The sequence below is a fragment of the Dendrobates tinctorius genome, unplaced genomic scaffold (genome assembly GCF_039654945.1).
Source record: "Dendrobates tinctorius isolate UK_male_01 unplaced genomic scaffold, ASM3965494v1 ptg000011l, whole genome shotgun sequence".
In the NCBI taxonomy this organism is placed as follows: domain Eukaryota; kingdom Metazoa; phylum Chordata; class Amphibia; order Anura; family Dendrobatidae; genus Dendrobates; species Dendrobates tinctorius.
In genome coordinates, this window is record NW_027361679.1 from 130,757,369 (window position 1) to 130,772,597 (window position 15,229).

The window sequence follows — 15,229 nt, forward strand, 5'->3', positions numbered from 1 at the left end:
CAAAATAAAAAGGTTGAAAACTCTGCTGTGCATAATAATTTGGAACATGCATTTTGAGTGTTTCTTATTTTTAAAATATACTGTTTTCATAGGCAGTTTGTTCAAAAACATTGCAATTATACTAGAATATTAGATGACTGGAAAATAACAATGACTGCAATTCATATAGGTAATTTAGAGAAAATATGAGGAAATATTTTTTGCATAATAATTTGGAACACAGTGTGTATATATATATATACACACACACACACACACACACACACACATATATATGCATCCTACTAAAAAAGACATGAAATAATAACAGATAAAAACAATAGTTTATTTCACCAGTGCAAGATATGTCAACTTCAGCAAAATCACACTTAACCTGCTCATTGTTTGCTACTATTACATGGCTGTGTCCACAACAGTTATCTATTAGGTCATTAAAGGCAATGTGACCACTTTCTTTTAGCATACACAGAATACTGGATATAAAATTCACGTCAATCACTTTTTGGTTTCCGGCAGACTGGTTGGACCCTTGTGTAGACACTGTATGTGACGAACCTGATGCATATAGTTTGCCCCATTTTAAGTACAGCACTGCCCTAAAGGGAGCAACTTTGTGTAATAGCCATTTTCTATGAAAGTCATGCAGAACGTGAGAGTAAAAAGGACAAGAGCTGTATAACAGTGGCTCTGTATACAATGTTATAATGAAAGGTTACAATTGGGCTACATATAATCAGCTCGTACATAACAGACGGAACCTTATTCATGGCTTTGAAGATTCTCCATATAATGTTTATCGGGCAACGTAGACGTCTGGAATCTGAAGAATACATCACCCGTAAGACCATCAATCCTGCTGAATTCAGACAACTGACAACTTCCGGAAATGTCTGCAAATAAAAAAGTAAACTAAATTGTAATGGAAAGAAAAAAAAAAAAAATAGAACATTTTACTAACACGTAGCTTCTTTACTTACAGAAAACTTTGTAAACAAATAAGACATTGCTATAAAAAGTGTCTTCTCTTTATCATCAAAGCGCCAGCAGTGAAGCACATGACCTGACAAGGAAAAATGGAGAAGGAGTCAGATGGTCCATGTCAAAGATACTCAATTCTTATAGCTTTTTTTTAAGTATCTATATGTTTTGGTATAAATAGTCTCTTAGACATAGTGTATCTAGCTCACCTTTAAATATAGGCTCATAACCAATAGATAAGAGAGGGGTACATTTAGGGTATGTGCACATGAAGCCACTGGCTGGTGTTGCCGTAGTGTTTTGCCCTGCAACCAGGATCTTTTTTCTATTTAGTTATAAAGAGCAAGAAAAATAAGCATGTCCCTTCTTTTAACTACTTCATGGTCTCTGAACCCTGAAACAGTTAAAAGAAGTAATAAAAGACTGAACATGTGCACAGCAATGTTGTTTTTACATTGCTGTGTTGTATGTTCATTGATTTTTCGCAGTATTGCGGTGCTTTTCTGGTGGGTTACACCTACGGCATCCACACTGTCTCCCAATTGCGTATATTGCTCTGCCCTGCTGAGGTCAGAGCCATGTACTATAACGCACACACACTGGGAGATGCCATTAAAGCCAGCCCATGCGCATTACAGCAGGGCAGAGCGAAATCTGCCTGTGCAGGAGCACATCTGGGAAACACGGTGTAGATAACATAGGACGAGTCATCCACACGAAGCAGAGCAGGCGGATGGCGATTGCGATTAGTAAGGAGGTGCCAAAGCAAAACCAGCAACATCCATTGGATGGGAACACACTGGATTATGAAAGGTATTTTTGTGCTATGCTGAGAGAATTAGGGATTTACAAACAGCTTACTAGAATACTGTAAAAGTGGCCTTAATCCCTTCACATCCTTGGACATATACGTACGTCCTGGTTAGTAGGTACCTATTGACCTTGGACATACGGAATACGTACAGGAAATTTTGCGCGCACAGAGACTGTAGGCATGCGATTGCAGCCAGGTGTTCACCTGACATGACACCTAGCACTCACTGCCAGCAGTTAAAACCTCTAAATCCTGTGATCAATATCGCAGTGTTTAGAAGGCACGTAGAGGGAGGGGGCTCCTTCTGCCCTCTGATCAGTGCCCATGCAACGTCATCGTGAGGGGCCAATCATTGCCATAGTGACCCGACATCTGGGTCACCAGGCACTACCAAGCTAGTTTGACTATGTGCAGTGCATGGTCTAACATACTTGTGCCTGCAGCAATGACAGGTTATAAAGCATAGCAATGCTCCTGCCATGCTATGGTCAATAACTTTGATCAGACAGCAAAAAGTTAACGTTCCATAGTGGTACTAAGTAAAAAAGGAAAAAAAAAAAAAAAAAAAAAAAGAGGTTACAGAAAAAAAATTGTAAAGATATAAAAAAAAATAATAAAAAAAAATAATATATAAAATTATATACAGTATATATATCTATCACAAAATAATAGCAATACAAATATGTATTGTACCCATAAATAAATATTTTTATGAAAAGAAAGAACAAAAACCGTATGCATATATATCAGCGCGTCCAAAATGACCCAAACTATTAAACTGTCTAACTAGTTAGTCCCTTTAGTGAATACCATAAAAAAGCTAAAAAAACAAAACAAGAAAAAAAACAATGCTTTTTCATCATGCAGCCAAAGAAAAGGTGCAAAAAAACGCAATTAGGCTGAGTTAACACGTCACGGTTTTTTCGCGTTTTCAAACGCGCGATTTTGCCGCGAAAAATAAGCATCCCATGCATTCCTATGGGATTCCGCAATGCTGTGCTAATGCTGCGGTTTTTACCGCGGCGGAATCGCTTTATTATTTTTTACATCCTATCTTTTACTACTGATGCTGCATAGGCAGCTTCAATAGTAAGAAGTTGGTCACACTCGTCAAACACTGTGTTTGACGAGTGTGACCAACCTGTCAATCAGTTCTCCAAGCGATGCTACAGATCGCTTGGAAAATGCTAGCATTCTGAAAGCTAATTACGCTTGCAAAACGCTAGTTTTTCCGCAGGAAAATCATGGGAATTTAAAATGCGATTTTCCCGCGAAATGGAATCCGGAATTCTCGTGGTAATTTCCGGGAGAGTTCCGCTACGTGTGAACGTAGCCTTAAAAAGACGAATGTAAATAAAAATGGTCCTGTTGAAAACATCATCTCATCTTGCAAAAAACAAGCTGCCGTACAGCTCTATCAACGGAAAAATAACTACGTTATAGTTCTCAGAATAAACCGATATAGAATAAAATCATTACTTTTGTAAAAGCCCCCCTCCAAAAAAACGATATAAATGTGGTATCCCTGTACTGACTCAAAGAATAAAGCTGCCTTATCAATTTTACCACAAGCGGAAGGGAAACCCCCCACCAAAAAAAAACCGATTCATGAATTGCTGGTTTTTGTTCATTCTTCCTTACAAAAAATTGAAATAGAAACCGATCAAAAAAATGTCATGTGACAATAAAATCGTCAACTCGTCCCACAAATAACAAACCCACATATGAATGTCGGCATGCTCAGCGTAGAGCGCAGTATAATTGTGATCCCAAATGTTATGTAAAATGTTCCTAACAAAAGCTTCAAATCAATCCACAAAAAAAGCAATTCCCACTCAGGTCTGTCATCTGTAATCGGAAATACAGTGGCGAAAAAAAGTATTTAGTCAGCCACCAATTTTGCAAGTTCTCCCACTTAAAAAGATGAGAGAGGCCTCTAATTGACATCATAGGTTGACCACAACTAAGAGTCAAAATGAGAAAACAAATCCAGAAAATCACCTTGTCTGATTTGGCAAGATTTATTTTTCAAAATATGGTGGGGACGAGCTCTGTCTATGTAACTTAGGACAGCTCTCCTCACGTCTAAGGTGTGCAATTTGTCCTCCTCCGGAGACGGATTATCAAAAAAGGAGGGAAGAAAGATCTCCTGACTTCTATGGAAACTGGCCGCCACCTTAGGGAGATATGAAGGGTCTGGCTTCAAAACTATCCTATCCTAAAATACTAACAGGAAGGGAGGGTCAATTGATTGAGCGACATTCAGGCTCTCTCTCCTAGCAGACGTTAAAGCAACTAACAATGCCGTCTTTAATTAAATATGTTTTAACGAGTCTAAGGGTTCAAAAGGAGGCCCCGTCAGGGCATCAAGGACCAGGATTAAGTCCCAAGGGGGTAAACGAATAATGTGTACCGTATTGCTACGTTCACACGCTGAGATAAATCGTACAACCCACCTATCCCCCACAATATTGTGACCATACAGGGCACCCAGAGCAGAAATCTGAACTTTTAGCGTATTAACTGAAAGACCCAGCTCCCGACCCCTCTGCAGGAATTCAAGAATGGCAGTAATAGGCACCTCATTAGAGAAGGTCCCTGTATGAAATGCAAGGAACCTCCTCCACACCCTACTATAAATTCTTGTGAATTCTTTTCTACTCTCCAGAAGTGTATCAATCAGGTTACTAGAGAACCCCCTTAACCTTAGTAACTGCCTCTCAAGTTCCACGCCGTCACGTGAAGACCCTTCACCTGAGGATGAAGGAAAAGGCCCTGAGATAGCAGGTCCGGATCTGATTGGAGGATCCCGAGGTCAGAAACGGACATGGCTCTGAGCCACGAAAACCCAAGGCCTCTTGGGCCAAAACGGAGCGATGAGGATCACCTTCGCCCTCTCCTCCCTGATGACCAACGGGAATACCACCATCGGGGAAACATACGCCAGATGGAAAGGCCAAGGGGACTGGAGGGCATCGACCATCTCCGGCCGGTCTGCTCTGTTCAGAGAGGCAATCCTTCTGACCTGTCTGTTGGCTCTGGTAGTGAACAGACCTATTTATGGAAGCCCACATAAGTCCACTATCTTTATGAAGATGTGAAGACTGAGTGTCCATTCCCCCTGATGCAAAGTATGACGACTGAGGAAGTCCGCTCTGAAATTGTCCACTCCCCTGATGTGAAGGGCTGTTGGAGACAAGAGATGGGATTCTGCCACCTTGAGGATTCTCTACAAAGTAGACAGAGTCCTTGATCATGTGCCACCTTGTCGATTTAAATATGCAACGGATGTGGCATTGTCCGACATGAGTCCCACATGAGACCCGTGTAGCTGTGGGAGAAATTCATGTAATGCATGACCGATAGCTTTTAATTCCCTTAAATTAGAAGAGTCATTGACTTATTCTATGGACCACTCTCCCTGGACTAAGCTATCACCTAAATAAGCCCTCCAGCCAAAGGGACTAGCATTCGTGGTAACCACCCTCGAGGGGCTCACCACCCACGGGACCCCGTTAGAGAGATAATCTCGATCTAGCCACCTTGACAGGGAGTTAACTGACTCCAACGACAACGTTATCTTGTCATCCAGCCTACCCTGAAGCAGGATCTAAGGGAGCCCAGGAGGGACATAGCCTCTCTTAGAGACATCTGAGGGCTATCTACTGCCGCCCTAACTTTATGCATTATCGTCAACATCTTTATCTCTGGGAGGAGACATCTCCGACTTACAGAATCTAGATGTAGACCCAAGGAGGACTGAAGAGTTACCGGGACCAGTCTGGACTTGACCCAGTTGATCATCCAACTTAAAGCCTGCAAGGATGAAATTGTGTCAGCTAGCTGATTTTCACATTGGGAGGCAGACTTTCCTACCACCAGGAAATCATCTAAATATGGAACTATCAATGTGTCTTTCAGACACACATAAGCAATCACCTCCAGCATCAACTTTGTGAAGACCCGAGGAGCCACGGATAGACTGAAAGGTATTGCAGTAAACTGAAGATGACTTGATGTGACCCTCCATGATGACCGCCACTGCCATTCAGATATTTCTGGAACCTGGCATGTATTGGTAGATGATAAGCATCCTTCAAGTTTAGAACCGCCATGAAGCATCTGGGAAACTTGAAGGTATGGGATTGTAGGAAGTTATTTAACTTCTTTAGATTAAAGGGAATCTGTCACCCTTTTATTTGACTATTTGCTGCCGGCATTGACATCAGTGGCTTATCTACAGCATTCTGTAATGCTGTAGATAAGCCCCCAATGTAACCTGAAAGATAAGAAAAACAAGATAGATTATAATCACCCAGGGGGGGGCAGTCCGGTCTGATGGGTGTCGCGGTCCAGCGCCTCCCATCTTCATACGATGTCATCCTCTTCTTTTCTTCCAGTGATGGCTCCTGCGCAGGCGCACTGCTCTGCCCTTTTAAGGTCTGAGCAGAGTCCTGCAGTGTGCAGGCGCCGGGAGAGGTCAGAGAGGCCCGGCCCCTGCGCCGGAGCCACGACAGGAAGGGAAGAAGAGGACGGCATCATATGAAGATGGGAGGCGCTGGACCGCGATACCCATCGGACCCGGACTACCCCCCGGGTGAGTATAATCTAACTTGTTTTTCTTATCTTTCAGGCTACATCGGGGGCTTATCTACAGCATTACAGAATGCTGTAGATAAGCCCCTGATGTCAGTGCCGGCAGCAAATAGTCGAAAAAAAGGGTGACAGATTCCCTTTAATGATGGTTCTATATGAACCATCTAGCTTAGAAATTAGAAATAAAGAATAAAATCCCCTCCCGCTTTGGTCTGCCTGGACCTCTACCAGAACATGCTTAGATAGTAGACCCTTAATTTAATACTCCAATGCCTCCTGTTGTGCTGGAGACTTTAGAGAAGTCAATATAAAGGAGTCCAGGGGAATTTGACCGAATTCCAATTTCAAGCCAGATGCTACGAGCTTTAAGGTCCAGGGATTAGAAGTGATTTTATCCCATTCCTGGCAGAAGAATGACAACCTGTCACTCACCGAAGGGTCAGGACTAGCGGAACTCATCTCTACCCTTGGAGGAAGACCCACTGAAAAGGGCACTTTTCTGCCTAGTCTCTCTATTGCCCCAGTGATCCTGGTTCCTATAGGATCTCTTCCTACCAAACGGCTGCTTCCTGAAGGCCCTCCTGTAGGATGGGTGAAACTGGTTAGGGAACCTCTCCTGTCTTTCCCCTGCCTTGGTGAGGACGTCATCAAGCACCTTGCCGAACAGGTACTCACCCAGGCATGGAATTGAGTATATCTTTGACTTACATTGCGCATCCCCTTTTCCAGCCCTTTAGCCACAAGGCACACCAAGCAGCATTAGCCAGTCCAGACGATCTGGCCGCTATTCGTAAGGAGTATGCGGAGGCATCTGCCAAATACGCCGTAGTAAAGGGATAGAGGACAGTAATCTGTCTCTAGAGACTCCAGACTTTATCTGCTCCTCCAATTCTTCCACCCAAACAAGCCTTGATCTAGCCGTACAAGTGCTTGAGATAGCTGGCTTGAAGGCCCCGTCCACGAATCCCACGATCTTTTAAGAAGCGTCAGCCTTCCGATCCAAGGGGTCAGCCAAAGTTCCGGAATCCTGTACAAGCAGGGTGGAGCGCTTTGAGGTTGAAACTACCGCGGCGTCTACTTTAGGCACCTTAGACCACGTTGTTAGGTCCTCGTCATCAAAGAGGTACCTCTTCTTTGAGTTTGAAGGAAGGAACCCTCCCTGTCCTTGTTTTTCCCTTTCTTTCCTGACCAAATCCTTTACTGCGGCTATATCGGAAATGTTCGTCTTTTCCTCTGAGAAAGGCCCGCAAACATAACCTCCTGCGTGGTCCTAGCCGCCTTCTCGTCCGTAATCCCAATGGTCCCTCGAACTGCCTTCCCTAGATTATCGACACTCCCCACAGGGAAACATGATAAGCCTTCTTCATCCGAAGATGATGATGCCCCAGAGCAATCAGTAGATTTAATTTCCCCCTCGTCAGAAGAGGGACTGGAAACGGGGGAAGCCTCCCTTACACTGGATCTATGTCTTCCAGCCTTATCCGAGCTCTTGAGACCCTGGAGCTCCTCTCTATTCATGAGCCTTATATCACTTGACCTGACGGACAATTCTTCCTCCAGAGTCTGACTGATACAGGTTTGACAAAGCCTCTTGGGGTAAATATCAGGAAGGGGCTGTGAACACAGGGCATATTCTCTATGTTTAGACTTCCCCAATTTTTTTCCTGAAGGGGCACACAGAAAGAAGGGGTAATCAGCTTAATAGGTAGAGTTCTGTAACACTCAACCAGTGAAGCTTGTCAGCCGGTACTGATTTCTGAGGCGGCGGCACAGCATGAGACAAAGTTTACACAGACTTCCTGCTTTCGCTCTTTTCCGTGTAGTCACCATCCCGGGAACGTCCACTGCTGCTTCTGGCTTTACTGTGCACGTGCACCTCTACCTCCTGAGGGTGCGCTACGGAGTCTCCTGGGGAGGATATCTTGGCATGCCGGCCCAGCTCCACGATAATCTTTTTATAGACCGTGCTGGCGCCCCCCCTGCTTCCCCCCTTCCCGTAAGTCATCCTCACTACTTCCAGACCAGGAGTGCTCTCTCTTTTTTTTTCTCCATCTGCGCATGCGTCATACCAAGCCTTGAGCTGACTCCACCGCCTCCTTCGGCCCCCAGGAAGTTGTCCAACTACTTCCGGGGCAGGAGCGCTTGCTGGCCTACTGCGCATGCACGGACTGGCTTCCCCGGCGCCACGCAGACCTCGGCCTAATGGAGGAGCCGGGTGGCCGATGCCCGCACCCTGCTCCTCCCGGATGAGTGCCTTTCACACCACACTCCCACATGAGCAAGGCCGGCCTCTCCTGGACCCTGGACTCACGCCATCCTTCACCAGACGAGGGGGGAGCTGACCAGCAAGACTCCCCCGATGCTGCTTCTGGCGCTGCAGCTCCTGCCGTTCCCACGGACACCGCACAAGCAGCCTCACAACCCTAGTATCCTCCTCTTCTTGCTGGTTCCTGTAGACACAGGAAACCAACTGAGTGGGCGAGGGGGACCTCCCCTTTTATATCTGTAGGTTTCCCCTCTCTCAATGGGTGCTGTCGTGGCGACGAGGAAAAGCTGGAAGTGAATTGATCCCTACTGCTCAGTGTGTGGAGGTGTTACAGCTCTTTACACTGTCTACATCTGGCTGCAAAGGGAGCTACAAACAGCTGACTAATTGTAACACTGGTTGTTGGACCCCCAAAGTGTTATGAAATTTGCATCTCAGGAAAATACCAGTATGTCCTGCATCCAGTTCGCTTCTTTATGGCTTTTAGACGAGGGCAGTTGTCACTTCTGCACCACCAAATTTCCATCTGGTATCATGGGTGTTGTCTGAAGTCACAAGAAGCCAATGGGCCTAGCAAGCTCCAGTGCTGCCCAGGATGCCAGCTAGAGAATTTTTAGCTCAGAAGGGCAGGATAGTTTGGATCTTTTTGCACATTTCTAGTAATTTGGTCTGGTTAATTAAGAATTGGCAGAGAAAAATAGAATAGGCAGCACAGATGTGCAAAGCAAATAATGCATCAGTTGTAGTTGAGAGTGACAGAAGGATGAACATTACTGCACATAATACCTTGCTCTTTCTGAGAATATCCTCCAGAGTCATCACCAATGAAAAACATCCCTTCATCAAAGCTGATCTGATCATATTTTTCCAAATTTACTAAGACATGTGATGTGATCGGATAATACAATGTGCTGCCATTGGGTTTCCACTTCTCTGACTGGAAGATTCCTTTGTTGGGAAGCATTTGTACAAAACAGGTTGCTGAAAAGAAAAGAAACAGCAATATGTTACCCCAATCGTCGTGATCTGAACAATTAGTGTGACAGCTATTAAATGGCCACCTCCCAACAACTAATTTTGTATAACGGCATGTGTACTGCGACACCACAGACAGTGTACTGCATGTATATGCTAACTACAGTCATGGCCAAAAGTATTGACACCCCTGCAATTCTGTCAGATAATACTCAGTTTCTTCCTGAAAATGATTGCAAACACAAATTCTTTGGTATTATTATCTTCATTTAATTTGTCTTAAATGAAAAAACACAAAAAGAATTGTCCTAAAGCCAAACTGGATATAATTCCACACCAAACATAAAAAAGAGGGTGGACAAAAGTATTGGCACTGTGCAAAAAATCATGTGATGCTTCTCTAATTTGTGTAATTAACAGCACCTGTAACTTACCTGTGGCACCTAACAGGTGTTGGCAATAACTAAATCACACTTGCAGCCAGTTGACATGGATTAAAGTTGACTCAACCTCTGTCCTGTGTCCTTGTGTGTACCACATTGAGCATGGAGAAAAGAAAGAAGACCAAAGAACTGTCTGAGGACTTGAGAAACCAAATTGTGAGGAAGCATGAGCAATCTCAAGGCTACAAGTCCATCTCCAAAGACCTGAATGTTCCTGTGTCTACCGTGCGCAGTGTCATCAAGAAGTTTAAAGCCCACGGCACTGTGGCTAACCTCCCTAGATGTGGCCGGAAAAGAAAAATTGACAAGAGATTTCAACGCAAGATTGTGCAGATGTTGGATAAAGAACCTCCACTAACATCCAAACAAGTTCAAGCTGCCCTGCAGTCCGAGGGTACAACGGTGTCAACCCGTACTATCCGTCGGCATCTGAATGAAAAGGGACTGTATGGTAGGAGACCCAGGAAGACTCCACTTCTTACCCCGAGACATAAAAAAGCCAGGCTGGAGTTTGCCAAAACTTACCTGAAAAAGCCTAAAACATTTTGGAAGAATGTTCTTTGGTCAGATGAGACAAAAGTAGAGCTTTTAGGGCAAAAGCATCAACATAGAGTTTACAGGAGAAAAAAAGAGGCATTCAAAGAAAAGTACACGGTCCCTACAGTCAAACATGGCGGAGGTTCCCTGATGTTTTGGGGTTGCTTTGCTGCCTCTGGCACTGGACTGCTTGACCGTGTGCATGGCATTATGAAGTCAGAAGACTACCAACAAATTTTGCAGCATAATTTAGGGCCCAGTGTGAGAAAGCTGGGTCTACCTCAGAGGTCATGGGTCTTCCAGCAGGACAATAACACAAAACACACTTCAAAAAGCACTAGAAAATGGTTTGAGAGAAAGCACTGGAGACTTCTAAGGTGGCCAGCAATGAGTCCAGACCTGAATCCCATAGAACACCTGTGGAGAGATCTAAAAATGGCAGTTTGGAGAAGGCACCCTTCAAATATCAGGGACCTGGAGTAGTTTGCCAAAGAAGAATGGTCTAAAATTCCAGCAGAGCATTGTAAGAAACTCATTGATGGTTACCAGAAGCGGTTGGTCGCAGTTATTTTGGCTAAAGGTTGTGCAACCAAGTATTAGGCTGAGGGTGCCAATACTTTTGTCCGGCCCATTTTTGGAGTTTTGTGTGAAATGATCAATGTTTTGCTTTTTGCTTCATTCTCTTTTGTGTTTTTTCATTTAAGACAAATTAAATGAAGATAATAATACCAAAGAATTTGTGTTTGCAATCATTTTCAGGAAGAAACTGAATATTATCTAACAGAATTGCAGGGGTGTCAATACTTTTGGCCATGACTGTATATCAATGCCCATGTGGAAGCCATGGAAAAAGACATCTATGTATGTGGCTCATCCATACAGGAAGCAGAAGTGGTTACTTCAGTGATTGAAGCGGGCAGTCACGTTACTGCAGGTGTGCGATTTGCATCATTCCGGCGACACTCCGACTAGACGTGTCTGGCCTTGCATGTCTAGTTGGCACGTGAAAAATCGCATATACTTGCGACCCTGTGACAGCCTACTCATGGTGTCAGTGAATCTTCACAGTACACCATACGTGCAATGTGAGATTTTAAAAGTCTGCAGTCACATAGAGTGACTGCAAACTTTATCCTCAAGCCTGGACAACCCCTTTAAGTGTATATGGACTGAGTAGATAGGGGATAGCTGACGGTTAAATGCTCATTCAGCAGAGAGACCTAAGGTGTAAGAGCATCTGAAAACGTGCGAGTTTCCATGACGTCTGGTCACTGAGTAAATGACAGCAGAGAAGAAGCAGGATAACAATGTGATGTGTGGCTGAGTGGCATACCTCTTGACCTGATGGGTCTTCCATCTTCTTTGCAGCCATTAAAGTCATGTGGACATCCATTGTCATATCTCTTCCTTTTCTGAGCCGTGCCATTAGTCTGTAAGTCATTAGACCATGCGGAAAAACTTGTGTTACATACCCCATCGCTGAATGAACTTTCACACTCCATCCTTGGATCACACAAGTTCCTGGTGAAGAAAAAGACAAATGACTTTCTTGTCAAACATATCAAGCAGTCTTGTGGAGGAGTTGCTCACAGCATCCAAGGACTAAACCAGCTAACAGGTGAGCCCCCAACAGTAGTGGCTCACAACAAACAATGCTGGAACGCTGCTAGGCTGCAATTGTTGGCGTTCTGACTGCCGACACCCTGAGAAATCTGTCGGTGCGCTGCCAGTGGTGCTAGGAAAGCATTCTCCTTCTTCAGCCATTGTCCGCTCTACTCAAGCACTGACGTCAAGCAGACATGGGACATGGCCTTTCTCTAGCACTGCTTCCACCTAAAAACAAAGAGAGCATCAATGTGAAAATGACTTGCTGGGCACAAGCATCATCTTCGGCAGCTGTTAGCCGCTTCAAGCTTCCAAAGCCATGAAGTGGTTAGAACAAGTGACTGGTCCTGCTTCCACTCGGAGGACGTGCACTAATAATACAATTAATGAAGACCCCACAAGAGATATCAGTACAGATGTTCCAGGAAAACATCCAGGCTTTTATCGGAAGCGTCACTTGCAGGATGAACACAGACGCCGACTTCTAAAGGAAACACTTCCCTTAAAGTGATTTTCCAGGTTCAGAATTAGAAAGCCAGGCTCAGTATGCTTTATAAACACTGTTCTTTTCTCACCCTTCCCAGGTCCGGTGCAGGGTCTCTGTGCTGCTCCCAGTTACTCTATGCAGAGCTGACAGCGCTGCAGCCAATCAGTGACCTACAGGCCCAGATTGGCAATATAACCAACCGGGCATTTTCCCGCTGGGCCGCTGTCACGTGGGCCGCAGCGCCCGATCATCTGGCCGCTTGCCAGCTGCTGCGGCCACTGTTGCTCCTGCCGCCGGCCCTCTGCGGGCACGGCGGTGATAGTTTCCAAGTTCCTCCCGCACTGCAGGGAGATAAGCCGCCACGCCCCCCATCCTCGCCTTAGCATGAGACCCCCCCCCACTCACAGAGTCGCTTGCCTGCTCTCTCTGTTTGCAGGACCTGTGATGAGGTCACAGAAGGGGAGGAGTCAGGGGTCACATGATCAAGAGCCTTTGTACAGACCCCTGATCATGTGACCCCTGACTCCGCCCCTCCTGTGACCTCATCACAGGTCCTGTGCGCTCAGCCTTGCGTCTTTGTGTCTGCAAGACTCTGCTTTGCTGTTGTCATGGTGCTGCTTGAGGTATGTGTGGGGTCAGGAGGGGTTTATAGTGTGGATGTAGCAGAGCTGTGTGTGTACGAGGTGTACGGAGCGGAGCCGCGCGTGTGTACGAGGTGGACGAAGCAGAGCCGCGCGCGTGGACGGAGCGGAGCCGCGCGCGTGGACGGAGCGGAGCCGCGCGCGTGGACGGAGCGGAGCCGCGCGCGTGGACGGAGCGGAGCCGCGCGCGTGGACGGAGCGGAGCCGCGCGCGTGGACGGAGTGGAGCCATATGTGTACGGGATGTACGGAGCGGAGCCAAGTGTGTACAAAGGATACAAAGCGGGCTTTTCCCACGGACACAGGAGTACACGGCGGAGCCCCGAGGAGCATTTTAAAACACACACATGACATTCCACCTGAAGTGATGTTCTGGAAGCTGACCGGAAATTAGATAATTTCTTGAGGAGATTGTGACGGAACCAGGAATGCTTCAGATCCATCACCGTGTCCTCCTCCGACAGCGCAGACAGCAGGATCACCTTGGAATCGGGGATGCCGGCCATGTGAGCGGATTATGATATGTCCTGCACCGGGAGGCTCAGGTGGGCATTACAATGGGAGCCGGGCTGCTATAGTATCTTTATAGAATCTTTCTCTCTCTCTTTTTCTTTCTCATTCTCCGTTCTGTCTTTCCCTCATTTTCTCTCTTTGTTCTTTCTTTCCCCTCTTTCTTTCTCTCTCTGTTCTTTCTTCTTTCCCCTCTTTCTTTCTCTCTCTGTTCTTTCTTCTTTCCCCTCTTTCTTTCTCTCTCTGTTCTTTCCCCTTTCTCTTTGTTTTCTTTTTTCTCTCTGTTTTCTCTCTTCCTTAGTGCCAGTCAGTGTGCCCATAATGCCAGTCACTGTGCCCTCAGTACCAGTCAGTGTGATCAGCAGTGCTAAATGGGTGCGATTAGGTGTGGACATGGGTGTGACTAGTTGCGAAATGGGTGTGGCCGGGCGTGGCCAAAATTCGCAGTCTTTGTCCATCTTTCCCTTCTTCAAAAGTTGGGAGGTATGATAGGGGCGGCTGTGACCAGTTCTGCCAGGAATTCTGTCACCGTGCGTACAAAAGGGGACAGAGCTTTGGGAGGAGTACTGCACCTAAAAGCAAAAAATAGGACTGAGCTGAAATACTGGGCACAGCTCTGACTACATGTTATATAGTCGTGTTAATCTCCTCTCACTTCTTGTAACCTACAAGTGTACAAAGATATTATATAGTCACCATGTGACTAGTGGGCCTGTGTAACTTCAAATGCCAGGGCTGAATTTTAGTCCCAGTCCGGCCCTGGTGACCTAAGAGGCTCTGTCCGTACTTGGGGAGGTCAGTTACTTACAGAAACGCTGCCACTGCTACAGGGGGACACTGGGAGCAGCGGAGACTCGGTGCTGGACCTGAGGAGGGGGAAGAAAGAAGACAAATAGCCAACACTGCTGGGGGATTCTAGGGAAATGGCGCTGGGCTGCGACAACCACATCTTTGGTTTTTCCTTAAAAAACACATTCAGCTTCACTTCAGGGAATGTAACCTCCAGCGCTGCTGGCATTACTAGCCCACGGGTCACGTGACATTGTCATGGGGCTGCGCTTCCCACCTCTTGCCTCCACAGCAGGTCGTGTCCACCTCACGCTACTTCCCACAGGAGCCGCACACGCAGCACGGCATACCACAATGCTCCTCTCCCGACGGGGACACGAGCTTCCCGGAGCTCGGCAATGGAAAGCGGGCTTCCTTCTCATTGGTCGCCTTACAGCTGGCCTTAGTCACATGACCTCTTACCGTTTCTTAACTGGTGTGCAGTGCCATCCGGCCGATCAATGCTGGAAGTTTGTCCCTTCTACTGCTCCGTACCCCGGAAGTAGAACTAGGAAGTGTTGCCGCTTTGCTCCCCAGCTGTTGCCTGGAG

General features: G+C 46.0%; 1 protein-coding gene across 6 annotated transcripts; it reads right to left on the minus strand.

Annotated features, from left to right (window-relative positions):
- Positions 1–306: 306 nt before the first annotated feature.
- On the minus strand, positions 307–15,203 carry LOC141051101 (uncharacterized). Of its 6 annotated transcripts, none has more exons than XM_073548006.1 (6): positions 14,918–15,096; positions 12,254–12,442; positions 11,943–12,130; positions 9,441–9,635; positions 978–1,060; positions 307–890 (listed from the first exon to the last, which is right to left on the minus strand). In XM_073548006.1, the coding sequence occupies exons 3-6, from the start codon at positions 12,109–12,111 to the stop codon at positions 639–641; spliced, it is 699 nt and encodes a 232-aa protein (XP_073404107.1). In that variant the 5' UTR covers positions 12,112–12,130; positions 12,254–12,442; positions 14,918–15,096; the 3' UTR covers positions 307–638. The 6 variants fall into 6 exon arrangements, with proteins under 6 accessions (XP_073404107.1, XP_073404084.1, XP_073404092.1 ...); XM_073547983.1 differs by lacking the exon at positions 12,254–12,442 and adding an exon at positions 14,660–14,716 and having other exon boundaries at positions 14,812–15,096; XM_073547991.1 differs by lacking the exon at positions 14,918–15,096 and adding an exon at positions 15,103–15,203 and having other exon boundaries at positions 11,943–12,442.
- Between the last annotated feature and the right edge of the window lie 26 nt (positions 15,204–15,229).

Bases quoted from the DNA above. Each gene is read 5' to 3' on its own strand.
- LOC141051101 (XM_073547991.1), bottom strand. From the start codon at position 12,111: ATGGAGTGTGAAAGTTCATTCAGCGATGGGGTATGTAACACAAGTTTT. The intron at 9,636-11,942 runs GTATGCCACTCA...TTTTCTTTTCAG, and splicing joins AAGACCCATCAGGTCAAGAG to CAACCTGTTTTGTACAAATG. The intron at 1,061-9,440 runs GTATTATGTGCA...TTTCCTTGTCAG, and splicing joins ATATTCTCAGAAAGAGCAAG to GTCATGTGCTTCACTGCTGG.